We start from the raw sequence: 16794 nt of genomic DNA, 5'->3' as shown, positions 1-16794 counted from the left end.
AATTATACGGACGCTCGAGGCACATTCACGCTGTCGGTGTGTCGGTGCGTGTGCGGCTTGCGCGCGGGTCTTCGGAAACGCGGAGTGCGTTTTGCTGCAAAAACGACAAAGCGGATTGGTCGCACCGTTAACGTTATATTGCTCAGTCGCTTCTGTGGCGGGGGGGGGGGGGGGAGGGAGGGGGAGGGGCAAAGTCGCCGTTCTTCTTTTTGCTGCTGGCGTGGGCGGTGTGCGCAGGTTTGGCAATATAACCACACCAGCGTTCCTGCTCAGCCGCTGTGCGCATTGTTGCGACTCGGGGTTCGAAGACGTGAGATCCTCTTTCCTGGTGCAGGGGTAAGTGAACGTGAGGTTGGGTCCGATATTCAGGACGTTGGACAAACACGTATATATTTACATAAGTAATTGAAAATGCAAAGAAATGCAGAAAAGTTGATGATAAAGTGGTAGTCGCTGATCACTCCCGCCGTCCGTAGCTCCTTTTATGCCGTGTGTGATCTTTGTTTCGTCACTTCCCCCAGTCCGGTGCAAGGGGGTCGATGACATCAGGTCCCACCAATCCTGTGTCAGGAGGCCGCTGACATCAGGTCCCACCAATCCGGAGGTAGGTCGCTCTTTTCGTCGACGCCGATCGTACTCTGAGGTGCGGTGGCCGGGTCATACTGAGCGCATCACTGGCTTGGACACGCCAGTTTGTGCTGCTGACAGGTGACAGCCGTATCATTGCTAATCGCTGAAACCTCTGATGAACGAGGTATTCCCGCGCTGGTCATAATCCATCGGTGTCGAGAACCATCTCGACGAGGCCGTCGGCCCGTTCCCCCCTAATCGTGGGAACCGTGACCGAAGGGTGTCGCGGGGTGAGCGGCCGATCACAAGAGTATGCACCTCACTGGGCAGAACGAGCAGTGAATGTCAAGGTAACTATATATGCCACGGGGCGCTGACTGACGCCTCATCTGGTGCACCGTCGAGGTGCGACAGCTGCAACTACACTAGGCGGCGCTCCTCGCGGCAGCGCTGTGAGACGCCTAGTGGCTGTCTGGGCGCTGCTCCTTCTGCCCAGCAGGCGCTGCGTCGCGACAACATGTTACAGCTTCGCGTAGTCACAACACCGTCCGAGAAGGTCGGAGCACAACGCTAAACCTTGCCATCGCTGTCAGTGCTTCGCCTTTCGGGCGAAACTGCCTGCTGTTCTTTTTGTTCTTTTCATAACCAAACAACCCACGAAAAATTTGTGCGGTCTTCTGTGATGACTGCGTTCAAAGCCGACGGGCTTTACTCCAGTATCTTGCGACACCAACTGGGTGATCGACAGAGCCACCATCTTCTTCCTCACTAAATGATCCTTCCACACATGCTTGCTTACTCAGCTCCATCATCTGCTTAATACTTCATTACGCTGAAATGACTATAGCTGTTGCGCACTGGGTGAAATCTGGCGAGGGTTTCAGCATACGTAAATTATTGAGCGCATTTCAATGGATATTCACTGTTCACTGCGCGTTCAGGCTCACTTCCACGCATGCCGCACGTTGCACACACGCCGTGCATCGTTTATGTACGTTCGCGGGAACTCCATCGCCCCTGTGCAGTACATGCAGCGATGCTTGATATTGCGAGTAATTTCCTACCAACTTCAAATAGAGCACCTGTAGACTACTGCTTTGCTCGGCGCCCATGCTCACACGAATAAAAATAACTCCTTCTCAATCCCACCCCAAAGCACGGAAAGCCATGGCGACATGCGGCAGTAAATTTTGTCATTATTCGCATCGCAAGAAGACTATACGTGCACGGACGCCAGCGGTGTCCACGTTATTTTACTGATTGGGACGAAGTAATCGGTGCGGCTTTAAATAATCTCACTCCACGGCTACGGCGTGCACGTAGTCTTTCTTAACCTCTCGAGGAGTTCGGGTTCTGCCTCGCTTATTACCTACAGACTGTATGCATACCACAGCGTCCGATTTGCATGCTTACAGGAAAGCGCGTGGGGTCTGCACGTGTCTCATCTCTCCGCTTTTTTTTTTCTAGGCAACGTGCCAAAGCGAAAATGTCATTGTGCGGGAATTTCCCATTCGCCTCGCCGAGGTTTCCTGCCAAAAGCGCGTTGGTCGTTCGCTTGCGTGGCCACGGCGCCTGCAACGCGATACACGCGCATGTCTGTTGACGTTGTGGGATGTTTTTTGTGGCGATCGAGTGGATTTTCGGGTCTCTTCACCTGCACGACTTAATGCTTCGGGCAGTTTTAATTAAATGGCCATTCCATTTGAAGTGAAAGTTGGCTTTAAGCGCGCAACGGACAGTGCCCGTATTGTCGCCGTTTAGCGCGCCTCCCGCGCGAGGAAGAGAGCGTATGCATACGCTCGTTTCTTACGTTATAGGCGTGTTTCTATTAAATGACATTCAGCGCATTCGGTGCGATTTACTGCGCATAAGAAATGATGACGATGTTGGGAAATTATATTAGCCATCTTATGATTTTTACAGATCTCATTCAATTTCGTACGGGCAGTAATTCGCGGATACTTCAGAGCTTTAGGTCGCACCTTTCTTTGTTTAGGCGCGTGTGGAATGGAGAAGCACTTTCATTATAGACATTTGATTATGTTTTTGTGATGAAAATCAAATCAAATTTTGCTGTCTGTTATCAGCATATATTTAGTTTATCTCCGCTGATGTTTCGGAAAAAGTCGGGAAATATATCCGAAAGAAATAAAATGAAGTGAAACTTAGTATTCGGCGAAAAAAGAATTCTATTCCGGGGTTCTACGTGCCTAAACCGCCATAAAATGTGAAGAAATAAAGAAAAATGTGTCAGCAAAACAAGCTTGACTCTTGAATGTGGCCTACCACATTAAGCTATTGCCTGTTACGGTTGTATAGTAGTAGTAGCAGTATTACATATATAATATAATATAATATAATATAATATTTCAGAGGGGTTTACAATTCTGAAGTCCGACCGCGATTTAAACTTATAATTCTTTGTTGCGGTTTTGTAAAGTAAACTTCAGCGCCTAAATCGAAGATGTGCACGCCCGGCTCAATATAATTGAGCTGCTTTATATCTAACGAAGCAAATTGAAACTGGTACATCAGTTGCCTAATCAAAACATTTCTTGGCTTAGCGTGTATTTCACATATTTTCGTGTGGGGAAAGCGCAAAGACGGGTAACATCGAGAGCGACAAATCTATTTGCTGTTTCGAATTCGTGTGTTGTTTACCCAGACATACTTATGAACATGTGCGTGTGTGTGCGTGTGAGTCATTGGCGTCTCGATGTGCGTGTAGTTCTATCTCACCGCTGCTGCTTATCAGCATTCAATCTCCGGCGTAAGGATTGCGGTTGCATGGTCCTGCCGAACGCATCTGCTCACGCATGTGGTTGTGCAGTGCCTGCGAAGTGGGTTTTCGTCTTTCGACTACAGGTGGTAATGGAGCAGACTCTCGCTAAGAGGAACCCCGTTAAGCCGTATTTTTGGGTATTACTAACAACGTTCGAGCGTTTTGCTCTAGTCCCATACACCCAGTGCGAAAGCGAAAATGTTACAATTGTAATGAAGAAAGGAAGATAATGACATCCCGATCATCATCAAGAGCGGAGGGCCGATTTCATTGATGACCGTGTTATTCTATTCATTCCTCCTCTATTGCCTCATTGATATATTATAGATAATTATTTTTTTTTCCTCTACGTAGCATGACAATCTACTGAACGATTTCCATTTTCCCTCGCCTAAGTTCATGTAACAAAATTTTAGATTTTTACCTCCATTTTCTGAACAAATAAGCAAAGTCTGCCCGACTCTTGGCCAATCCCCGCGAGTGGGTAAGCGCCAAACTCATCAAGGACATCATCATCATCATCATCATCATCATCATCATCATCATCATCATCATCATCATCATCATCATCATCATCAGCACGAGATCGGCGCTTGAACACCACCATCTTGTTCTCCCGACCTACTGTTCAGAGCTACCGCCTGTTTGTTGAACAGACTCGTCCAATAAACCTCCTTACATTTGGTGGATCGTGCTGGGTACGCACATCGCCGGCACCCTGGAACTCCGATCCCGTACGTTGCACTCGACCATGCAAGCTGACGCTGCCCAACCACCGCCATCGCTCCCGGCCCCCGTTTGCCCCGGCCCGGTTCGCCAGCGAGACCCCCCGGTATTTTCGGGTACGGAAGACCAGGACATCGAGGACTTGCTGTCGGCCTACGAAAAAGTTAGTGGACCCAACAAGTGGGATGACGCTGCTAAGCTGAGTACCGCGAACTTTTACCTGGCTGGCGTGGCGATCGAAGCTGTGATATACGAACCACGAATCGGAATTTGAGAACTGGCCCGCTTTTAAGGAGGCAATATCTGCCGTTTTCGGTCGCCCTGCCGTGCGGAAGTTACGCGCCGAGCAACGGCTGCGCACACGGGCACAGGAACCAAACGGAACTTTTACCGCCTATATTGAGGACATAATCAATCTCTGCAGGCGCGCCGATGCTTCAATGAGCGAAAGTGCCAAAATACAGCATATTGTAAAGGAGATTTATTGGGGTTCGTAGCGACCGCCGGTTCTAGCATGCACCGAGCAGTTCCCGAGCTCGAGCCTCTGCCGCGCGCTTGATGCTGCCGATGCTGCTGACTTTGAGTGCACGTTGGTTATCTTCCTTACAATATTATGAAGGGCGTCGAAGACGATGTCTTTCAAATGCTTCTTGCGAAGTCTCCTGGCACAGTGTCTGAAGTGGTAACTCTGTGCCACAGCTATGACGAATTGAGAAGGCAGCAGGCTCTCACCCGACGTTCATCTCACACGCACAGTCAACCACTCGCTGCACTGGACATCGTGCCTGACCAGTCATACCTTCTCGCACAAATGAAAGAATTTGTGCGTGAGGAGGTGGCCCGTCAGTTGTCTCTCCTGCCGTTTGCTCAGTGTCAGGAGCTCCCACAGCAGCAGCAACTGCAGCGACCAATCCCGTTGGCTCCCGTGCTTCGACACGTCATCCAAGAACAAATTTCCGAGGCCATGCCGGTACCCATTCAGCAGCAACCTGTCGCCGCCGCCTCTTAGTTACGCTGAGGTAGTAAAGCGGCAGCAGCTTCAACAGCCCTCACCATCCCATGGTGTGTCGTATGCGGCAGCCCTGATTTAGCCGTCCGTGACATGGGCTGCTCCCAACACTGCAAATCCCTGGCGAACGCGCGACAACCGGCCGATCTGTTTTGCATGCGGTGGCCCTGGTCATAACGCTCGATTCTGCCGCCGTCACGCGCCAGGATACTCAGACGCCCGTTCGCAGAACTACATGGACCGTCACCGCTCTCGTTATGAAGGTCCGGGTCCACGAACAAGCACGTCTTCACGTGACTATCCGCAACCTACGTCTCGTCGCTCACCTTCACCCCGTCGTCGATCCTTGTCGCCCATGCGTCGTCGACCAGCCCCTGAAAATGAGAGAAACTAGCCCCCGCAGTTCGTGAGGCAAGAACTGCGCTGTCGAAATGCTCAAGTCCTCGAACTTTGCCATCGAATATTGTCGAAGTTTTTGTACAAGGCACCCGTGCATATGCTCTTCTCGATACCGGTGCTGCCGTTTCTGTTATAGACGCCACACTTTGCCGCAAGCTTCGGAAGGGGACCACGCCTCTTGAGATGATGCCCTGTTCGGCCTATAGCTGCCTGCACTGCTCGACTTATTATCGCTAAAGAGCACTACATTGTTGAGTTTATCGTCCTTTCATCCTGCTCGCACGACATCATACTTGGCTGGGACTTTTTATTGTATAATCACGCCGTTATTGATTGTGCCAGATCTGAACTTGAGCTGTTCCCGTTGTGTGACCAGTCCTACAACCCCGCTCATCAAGCCGCACACAAACTAGTCGTAACAGAAGATACAGAAATTCCGCCGACAGCAGCTGTTTTGTTCCCCGTGTTCTGGAACAGCATATGTGATGAAGCTGCATTCTTTGAACCATGATGCCTCCTTCTAAGTCGGAAGCCACTTCTTCTGCCTTATTCGACCCTCTCTATTTCGAATGGAACAAGCGATCTCTGCCTCACAAATCCTCTTCCGTATCCCATCAAACTGCTTAAAGGTGAATCCCTTGGATGCGTGCAACCCATTGATATCGGCCAAATTTTTTTCCGTGCAGCAAGATTCAGCTCGACGCGACCTCGACGTCGTGAGTGCTCTTAATCCTTCTGATGTACCAGCTGCCGACCTATTCGATTCGTCAATCGCAGACGGACTGTCACCATTTGAACGCTCTGCTCTTCGCCAGCTGCTCTAGCAGTTTCGCGACTCTTTCGATGTTGCCCAACGTGCCCTTGGCCGAACTTCTACCATTGTTCACTACATCGACACCGGCTCCAACTCGCCAGTGCGACAAAGCCCTTACCGTGTCTCCACCGCGGAACGTCAAGTTATTACCGACCAGGTTGACGATATGCTTAAACGCGGCGTTATTCGCCCTTCACAAAGTCCGTGGGCATCACCTGTGGTTCTCGTTAAAAAAAAAAGGATGAATCAATTCGCTTCTGAGTGGATTACCGGCGCCTAAACAAGGTCACTCGAAAAGACGTGTACCCGTTACCCAGAATTGACAATGCCCTTGATTGCCTACAAGGTGCCGAGTTTTTTTCATCGTTAGATTTGCGTTCCGGGTATTGGCAGGTGCCTTTAGCAGAGGCCGACCGTTCAAAGACAGCCTTAGTCACGCCTGACGGTCTATATGAATTCAATGTCATGCCCTTCGGCCTCTGTAATGCGCCTGCCACCTTCGAGCGCATGATGGACTCGGTTCTGCGGGGTTTGAAGTGTCACATGTGTCTCTGCTACCTCGACGACATTGTTGTCTTTGCGCCAGATTTCGCGACCCATCTGGAACGCCTCAACCATGTCCTGACGTGTCTGAAGACCGCTCAGCTGCAACTAAATCTCAAGAAGTGCCGCTTTTCTGCGCGAAAACTTACAATTCTCGGTCATGTCGTGTCAAAGGGCGGCGTGCTTCCGGACCCGGCTAAACTACGTGCCGTGACCGACTTCCCCAAACCGACGACTCTAAAGCAGTTACGAAGCTTCATAGGGTTATGCTTGTACTTTTGTCGGTTTGTGCGCAACTTCGCCTCTATAATTGTGCCTTTGACCCAACTTTTAAGCAGCGCCTCCAATCTTTCGTCGTGGTCTTTTGAGTGTGACCAAGCCTTCTCCACCCTTCGCCGTCTCCTGACGTCACCACCTATACTGCGCCACTACGATCCTACGGCCGCAACTGAGGTGCACACAGACGCCAGTGGTGTCGGCCTCGGTGCTGTTCTCGCACAACGAAAGCCTGGGTTCGCAGAGTATGTCGTTGCATACGCCAGCAGAACGCTCACCAAGGCTGAGTCAAACTATAGCGTCACCGAGAAAGAATGCTTGGTAATAGTCTGGGCGCTTGCCAAGTTCCGCCCTTACTTGTATGGCCGCACGTTTGATGTAGTTACGGACCACCATGCATTATGTTGGTTGTCTTCGTTGAAGGATCCGTCAGGTCGCCTTGCCCGCTGGGCTCTTCGACTTCAAGAGTTTGACATCCGCGTTATATATCGTTCCGGACGCAAGCATGCCGATGCTGATGCACTGTCGCGGTCACCACTATCCACCGAAACTGCGTCCATATCCATTACAGACCACCCATTGTCAGCTCTTGACGTCGCCACCATCTCCTCTGCACAGCGCCACGATCCCTGGATCGCTTCGCTTCTTGACGTTTTATCCGAGGCACCCACCCTTTCGACCACTCGAACACTGCGACGCCAAGCTTCGCACTTCAGCATCCCTGATGGCCTCTTGTACCGGCGCAAACTACTCGCCAGATGGTAGGAAGTGGCTCCTAGTTATCCCCAGAACGCTGCGCTTTACAATCTGCGCGTCCTTTCACTCCGACCCGCAGTGTGCTCACGGCGGTGTCTTCAAGACCTATGAACGCTTACGCAAAAGGTACTACTGGCGCGGAATGTTTCGCTTTGTCCGCAAGTTCATTCGCGGCTGCCACGAGTGTTAGCGACGAAAAAAACCACCGCATCCTGCCGCAGGTTCATTACAGTCCCTTGCGTGCCCAGACCGCCCTTTCGACTGCGTTGGAATTGACCTTTATGGACCTTTACCTTTGACCACGGCGGGAAACCGATGGGCTATCATTGCTGTCGACCACCTTACACGGTACGCCGAAACCGCTGCTCTTCCCACGGCGACAGCACGGGACGTCGCCTCTTTCATCCTCCAGCGTTTTGTGCTTCGACACGGTCCTCGCGAACTCCTCAGTGACCGTGGCCGCGTATTTCTCTCTGATGTAATCCAAGCACTTCTCCACCAGTGCAACATTGTACATCGTACGTGTACTGCCTACCACCCTCAGACGAACGGTCTCACTGAGCGGTTTAATCGGACACTGGGCGACATGCTTGCGACACATGTTGCATCTGATCAGTCAAACTGGGACCTGGTTCTTCCATTTGCGACATACGCGTGCAACACCGCTACTCAAGTCACAACCGGGTATTCCCCCTTCTTCCTTCTGTACGTTCGCCTGCCGACGCGCACTATCGACACGTTGCTGCCATGCGCACCAGATGCCTCAGAGTGCACGCCCGTGTCGGAAGCCGCCCGTTACGCTGAAGATTGCCGACAACTAGCCAAGCGCTTTACTACAGCCGACCAACAACACCAGAAAAACGCTCGCGATGATGACCACTCTCCTGCCGCAACATTCGCTCCTGGAGCACTTGTGTGGCTGCTTGTACCACCCTGCGCCCTTGGCTTGTCGTCCAAACTACTCCCAAATTATCATGGTCCCTACCGCGTCGTCGAGCGTACTTCGCCCGTAAACTACGTCATTGAACCTCTTACGCTGCACGGCGACCGTCGTCGACGTGGACGTGATGTTGTTCACGTAGACCGCCTCAAGCCGTACTTCGACCCTCTTGTGCCCACCTGTTAGATTGCCAGGATGGCTCCACCTTTCTCGACAAGGGCAATTGTAATGAAGAAAGGAAGATAATGACATCCCGATCATCATCAAGAGCGGAGGGCACGAGATCGGCGCTCGAACACCATCATATTCTTCTCCCGACCTACCGTTCAGAGCTACCGCCTGTTTGTTGAACAGACTCGTCCAATAAACCTCCTTACACAATGAACAGCCAATTCACTTAAGCCGTATTTGCGGAGCCGCCCCTGCGCCTGAACTCGAAAGAGCGGCTATGCATGGTGACGGCTAGCTGCACGAGAAGAAGAGAGTATTTCCGTAGACGTAAATAGGTACGGGAGCGTCGACGATGACGTGAAAAGCTGGCGGGCTGAAACTACAGAGACAGTAAGTTATAATGTCTCCGAAGGGGGCCTCCTCAGGCTGGCAGATATGGTAAGGACACTGCGTAGGACACTGCCCAAGAATGAGCGGTGCTAATATCTTGATAAACGCACAGAACACATAGGTGCGTTTTTTTTGTCAGCAACATAAAGGCTCTGTATATTTTTGGGGCGTGATGAAATGCCAGAATTTTTGACAGCACGCAGGTTTGAAGTGTGTCGGCAAGCAACAAGCAACGACTGTGCATGAACGAATGCTTTGTACCATGCAAATCCAAATATTGTCTGTTGTTGTATGGCTTGTCCCAACCAACGTTAGCCAACCAAGCTGCTCAGCGAAAAAAGAAATATTTACAAACACGATGCAAGATGTGATCTTGGGAGCTGCGGTGTTTGGTCGTCCCGAAGTATGACGGCCGACCATCGTAAATCTTAACATCTTATCTTGCACCATCATTCATTAAATCATTTTTTCCTTGAACAGTTTGGCTAATAATACATTAGCTGGGACAAGTGGTAAATGTATGTTCGGACTACTGTTTCATTTCTTGTTTTATGCCGTTAATATTTCGGTGCACCAACAATAGTAGATGTTAGGTTTTGTGGACCTAACATTTTGTGGCATTTCGTTGCGCAGTAACCGCTACATTGGCAGACTACACTGTTTGTCACCAGCCGCAAGCTTAGGTTTGCTACTCGCTGCATAGTTGCGCATGTGTCAGTAGCAGCGGTGACTCAAGGGCGACCACGAGAGACGCGCCGCAGCGATGTCTCGTGTGATTTAACGCTGCGACATTTGTTTTTACGATGCCTTGAGAATGTGTGAGAGACAGTGCGAGTGGCACTGTGCGCCGACAGCATCGGCATTCGTTACACCAGCTACCTACGTAACCGGCTGGCAATGATAGTCTAAAGGACTGCGCTTTCTGGGCAGACTTAACTTGCCTCAATAGGATCGACACAATCAGCGTGAGAATCTCGGTTTGATATTTTGCAGCTTTCGGCGGCTTCCAACGCGCATGAATGTTGCTGTTGGAATGCCATCATCACGACGCTATGTGTGCAGCAAGTCGGAAGCCACCGCCGAGCACCTGTTTAGTCTGAAATGTCACGTCCAGTGGAAAGTGCGGCCAGTTCCACGTGCAGGTGACTGTCTGTGCCACTCCTGCCCGCAGCTGCCTAAACACAGCTCCCTCCGCACTATCATTGTTTGTGCTCCTCGTGCTTTCTGGCGCCGTTTGCTACAACAATGCACCAAACTAGCCATCACAATACGTTTTAACTAGTTTCAGGCTCTGTGTAAGGTCACGGGGAACGGAGCAGACGCGCCGCAGGGTAAGAGTGCGTGTGCCGTGCTTGCGGAATCCCAAAGTGAATTCACGCAGCGCCGCCTGAACTGTCAGCGTCACGCATTGCATGCGACACGTGCTCTTAGCGGCACGTGTACTTGCAAACTTCCTTGCAGTGGCTTTTACTCGACAAAAGATAAAAAGCATAACATAGACGTTTCGCCACCTAAGAGGGTGGCACCGTCAATATACGAATGGCCTGAAAGAGCAAATGCATCCTACTTACCTCCGAAGCAACCGTAAGCATCCAGCATGGGGCCACGGTTAGAACGGCACCTTGACTGTATCTTGACCAACGGCCGGTCTCGAGGGGTGCGCGCGCTTCTTGCGGCCTTCGCAATGGGGTCTGTTTCCGCCTCCCACCGCACCGCGGTGGGGTCGCCACTGCCCCACTGCTCCACCGCGGCGACCGCCGTTCACGCGGAAGGAGAACGCGCGCCTGCTCCGTCCCGCGTGAGTGGTAACCGTCAGGTCCTGATATTTCACCCCTATGCATTATGCAAAGACCGCGCAATCAGCCTCTTCGATTTGACAGCTAAGAGTTTTAAACAACAGAATAACTACCGCGCGCCATCGCGTGCTCTTCTTCAGTATGACTGCATGGTCGCATGAGGCTTTGGTACACTCACGTCAACACTTTCTACCCGTTAAATTTGGAGAGAAACAAATCTATCAGCCTCTTCAGTTTGCCTACTGACGGGTTTTAACCAGTGTGTAGAATTATAAGCGACCTGAAGCGTTTATATGACAGATTCCTAAGAATTCCGAAGCGTATAAAATATAGCTCCTGCAGTCTCAAGCGCTGCCGTTTTTGTTTTGCACGAAAGCGGATTTAGCATGAATTCATGACGCAGGACGGATTCAGAGAAACGAAAACAAATTTATTCACAGCTAAATTCAAGGTGTCCAATGCGGTGCGCTCATATCCATAACTTCAATATGTTTTACGTTCAGAACATATCAGTTGGCTTTCGACCAGGTACACAGGTTCTGTCTGCGGGTTTCTTGCGAGGCTTTTTCACACTGGGCACCAGGTAGCACGGGTACTCATCGAACACTGTTGGCACAGCAACAGGCAAAAGTTTTCTGATGCGGCACCCTGAAACGTAGTCACTGGCGAGGAAATGCCGGCTGCAAACCACACTCGATGCCGACTTGTCGTTGGCGACGAAATTTTCTCTGGAGATGCTTTTGAGCTACTTTGCAAACAGTTATGAATCACTCGGGAATTGATGAAAAGAAACGCCCTGAGTCTTACCCAACTGCGACTTGCAAAGCGGTACGCAGCAGTACACCATCGCCGCGTTGGATGATCAACGGCGGGCAATAAACACCGTCGCACAGCAAATAATTTAATCCGTGGAAGAAACGGGTAGAAACGTGCACCAGCGCTCACAACGCTAAAGGCCACGCTGCCTGCCGGCACACAGTGCGATGAGAGCACTCCCCGTTCAAGAGAGAAATATGCGAGGCTCGGAAAAAAAAAACAAAAGCAAGCGCAGACCAACAGTGACGTTTGCGCTTCGCACATAAGAGGGAAGTCAAGTTGGCAGGCTTTTCTGCACATTGTTAAGATCGGCGAATTCAGACCTTGGGAGGATTCTTAGAAAATCAACGTAAAGGCGGATGAGTCGGAATTCGAGACATAATTCGACACGCAGCTGCGAGGAATGCCGTTCGCGGAAGCAGCGGCGACAATGGCGTCGTCAGGTAGCCGAGTCAAGAGGCGATACCCCCTATTCCTGACAATGTGGCGAGAAAAAGAAAGCAATGAATATGGTGGCATTGAAGCTTATATGAATCCGCCGCGATGGCTCAGTGGTTGGAATGCTAAGCTACTGAGCCATTTCTATGAAGGCGAAATTCTAGAGGCCCGTGTACTGTGCAGTGTCTGTGCACGTTGAAGAACGCCAGGTTGTCGAAATTTCCAGAGCCCTTCACATTGGCGTCCCTCATAGACCGAGTCGCTTTGGGACGTTAAACCCCCATAAACCATAAACCATTCCGTTAACCTTCGCATTAACTAAATTCTCTGCCAGCACTTAACGTCGGCATGGCCTATGAGACATGCAAGAAATTGACCGAAGTACGACCTTCGGCATTTCAGACCGCAACATCTGTCATTTCCCTGTCATACCTTTCAGGAACGAGAGTGATTGGACCTTTGATGTTTCTATGGTTCGAATTTTTCTATGAAAACTCAATTCACGTGTGAACTTATTGGCTGACATGTAGATAAATCATTTGCTTTTTGTTTTCTCTCGTTTCGGTGAATCGTTGAACAAGAAGCAGCGGAAAAACAGCACGAAACCAGGCGATCACCGCCCGCCGCCGCAGAAGCAGGCGGGCAGAGAGCGGTCCCTAGCAGTAGGGTCGTCGCGCCCCTGGCGGCGGCGAAAGGCGTAACTCTTGGAGAAAAACTCCCATTGCTTCCGCGGCGAATGCGAAGGCCGTAAGAAGGAAAGCGCGCGCTCCCCTAGAGACCGGCCGTGCTTGACCTTGACTGCACGAATGCGGCGACACGCAAAGTAGATCAGGCCGGACGAGTGGCGAACGGAATCGCACCCACAGCCTTGATTATTGGGAAATATTCAAATGGACATGCCGTCACTGTAGCATAACACCGACACAACGTCTTTAAAAGGGCTTTTTGGCAGTTATCTTGTTAAAAACAGCCCAGCTGATTTTCCTCCTGAAGTGTTTTTCTTGACTACCCGATTATTCGGAATCCAGACATTAATAGGATTTAGTATTAGCTGTATGAACACGGTATTGATGTAACGCACCCTATAAGTGATACTTGAAATTGATGGGGTAGTTAAAGTAATAAAATGAAATTAACTGGAGCATTAGCGCTGCAATTTTCCATAAATAAATCGGTGACCTCATGTAGAGTATAGCACTACCACATGACAGTGCTTGTGCCAGTGAGTTTGTAGATCTGCACTGTATCTTCTCTGAATCCTGGCATATATGCTGCCCTTCTTATCACTCTAGCGCACACTACCTAAATATACATCATGGAAGCAAGACGGCAGATGGCTATACGTTACACTAATAATGAGCCAACTAGCTCAGACGAAACAGGTGGTAGCACACTCTTATTCTATCGGCCCAGTGCTGAACTGTGACCATTATGCTTTCGGTTCTATGCAGCCTTGCATATTTCGCACACTGCTACTTATATTGAAAGTATATTGTTTTTAACAGCCTTGTTATGGCAGCAAACTATATGTGTGCGAACAAGCTTATTATCTTTAGTACCTTTTTGTACAGCTGCTGCAATAACAAGTTCTTTGCTGAGGCAGGAGAGCCGCATTTATAACAAAGCTGGGACACGTCGGCCCGTGAGTGCAGCACCATTTTCGCAAGTCAGCTTTTTCGTAGTTGTATTGCGTCTTATAGCTGATATTTTCTACGGATTTGTTCTACTCATGGAGAAACATTTAGGTGCACTCTTACTGAAACTATAACTCATCTGCAATACTAAACCAATATTTGTTTATTCTACCAGCACTTTTATTTGCGTTTTCGTCATGCAGTTTGTGATTGTCCGTTGTGTGGCATTTCGAAAGGTACATTACAGATTTCAAATTGGACAACGTGTTGGGGTTCCAATTTGATGTTTATATTTCTTTATGCCGCATATGCTGCAATCTGTTGCTGCAATCACGCAGCTGCTACAAATCGCCGTTTCTCCCGGTACGAAATTTCCTGCAAAACGCTCTTGGTCGTTTTCACCACTTCTATATAGCTGCCTACTCAGACAACCAGACTCCTTCGCAGATTACTTAGCGGCTGTTCTAGAGATTAAAAACGTTCCCGATCAGCGCTTTAAAGCTGTCGCTTCTAGCCTACGCATTTCAGTCCTCGAATGGGTTACTAGAATATATTACTCCATAAAGGTAACATGCAATGAAACCTCTTGGCTTCATGTATTATGGATCAGTCGTGACATTACAATGATACCCGCCGTGGTTGCTCAGTGGCTATGGTATTGGGCTGCTGAGCACGAGGACGCGGGATCGAATCCCGGCCACGGCGGCCGCATTTCGATGGGGGCGAAATGCGAAAACACCCGTGTACTTAGGTTTAGGTGCACGTTAAAGAACCCCAGGTGGTCGAAATTTCCGGAGCCCTCCACTACGGCGTGCCTCATAATCAGAAAGTGGTTTTGGCACGTAAAACCCCATAATTTAATTTTTTTTTTCCTTCGCAGATTACTTAGCGGCTGTTCTAGAGATTAAAAACGTTCCCGATCAGCGCTTTAAAGCTGTCGCTTCTAGCCTACGCATTTCAGTCCTCGAATGGGTTACTAGAATATATTACTCCATAAAGGTAACATGCAATGAAACCTCTTGGCTTCATGTATTATGGATCAGTCGTGACATTACAATGTTCTATACTTAAAGGGACACTAAAGAGAAAAAAGTTTTCTTCTGTATCAGTAAACTACCGTTCCATAATACTAAAAACACCACTCTTACATAGAATAAGACGCTTGGTAAGCCAGAAAGAGCGCAATAAGACGGGTGGCGACGCCTCCTTGAAGTTCCCCCACCAAAGATTAAATATAACATGTTTAGGGAACTTTTCTTGAGGAAACATAGCTCAAATACGAAAAAAAAAAAAAAATATTTGCATCCGTGACGTCACACTTGCGTACACGACGTCGCGCTCTCGGCCCGAAATTGAAGAATGAAAACTATGACTTTCCTTTTATTTTGTAATAATCACCCTATTATTTCGAAATTAGCGACAGTAGGGCTTTGACAGAATGCTTTACCAGTCTAAACTGGTTCAATGTTTCTCTCTTCTTTTTTCTTTTTTGGTCACACATTTAACTGTACTGCATTATTGCTTGTGTTGCTGGATACTATTTTATTGTGATAACATTTATATGGACACTCCCGGCAGATTTCTGCTGTCGGCATTGCTGTGAGTTTCCGTATGAAGTCCAAAGGCGATAAAATCGTCGCCGTGAGCCGTATGCTGCATGTGCGATTGAAAGCATGCGAGGGTGAGTGGGCGATCGCGAGAGGAAAGCGCTCCGTCTTCCGTCGCGCGCAAGGCTCCGGGAGAGGGTAGGGAGGGGGGCGTGTTCTACTCCGGGCGGGTTCGCGCGGCCGCCCGGACCGCTGATCTTGAAAGCCATCTGCGATGGGTACAGAGTCCGCCGTGCGCTGTGTTTTCTCGGCTTAGTTCGTGTTCATACGAGAGGCAGCACGAAGGACAATTCGCTGGCTTATGCTGCCGCGCTTCCTCACTCCAGCGTTTTGACAGCGAGTTGCCGCGGTCATCGAGTGAGATGTGTTGATGTTTGCCTGTGCGCGCTGACGCCGTGCTTGTTAATTCAATTTTTGACAGCGAGTTGCCGCGGTCATCGAGTGAGATGTGTTGATGTTTGCCTGTGCGCGCTGACGCCGTGCTTGTTAATTCAATTTTTGACAGCGAGTTGCCGCGGTCATCGAGTGAGATGTGTTGATGTTTGCCTGTGCGCGCTGACGCCGTGCTTGTTAATTCAATTAGTAAGCGAATGTTCCCGAGTAACAAGCGAAGCATCCTAATCGATGCTTCGCCTTTCGGGCGAAACTGCGACTTTTTTCCCGTTTATCCACTTGTGCACGCACAGCGCTAGAGTTCGCCCATGTAATTACTGCTTGACTGGCTGTGCACGTTTATCATTGCGGTGAATTGACTGTACAACAACGTAATAATAAAGTACCTATACGACAACAAGTACGCCTGAATGATGATGCTGACCGTGTTTGCACGTATTGATTCGCAGGCCCGGTGATGGCCACACCACGTACGTGGCGTCGCTGGACGTGGGCTCGTCGGGGGTCCGCTGCCACCTGTACGACCGGCAAGGCCGAGTTTGTGGAACAGCCTTCGAAAGGGTCAGTGGCCTCTGACGAGCGTTCTGTCGCTGCGTTGCTTGTATAAATGCGCGCCAAAGAAGAGCGGGCTTACCCGCCTGTTCCCTCGTGCGTGTGTACACTCGCAGCCTACTCATTACCTCCTATACGGCCTGCGCTTTCCGTCGTGACGTCACTTCCTCCCGTCCTGCTGG

At 49.9% G+C, this 16794-nt stretch overlaps 1 protein-coding gene across 1 annotated transcript in view; it reads left to right on the top strand.

Moving 5' to 3' along the window:
* The window catches only part of LOC126540250 (glycerol kinase 5), a 203267-nt gene that overhangs the window by 65392 nt on the left and 121081 nt on the right, over window positions 1–16794 (top strand). Inside the window, exon 2 of the mRNA XM_050187050.2 lies at window positions 16510–16621. Within this exon, the coding sequence (XP_050043007.1) occupies window positions 16510–16621 (112 nt within the window). The remainder of the gene's footprint in view (window positions 1–16509; window positions 16622–16794) is intronic.

Source organism: Dermacentor andersoni, chromosome 2 (assembly GCF_023375885.2).
Source record: "Dermacentor andersoni chromosome 2, qqDerAnde1_hic_scaffold, whole genome shotgun sequence".
Classification (NCBI taxonomy): domain Eukaryota; kingdom Metazoa; phylum Arthropoda; class Arachnida; order Ixodida; family Ixodidae; genus Dermacentor; species Dermacentor andersoni.
This window is presented reverse-complemented; position numbering and strand designations above follow the sequence as displayed.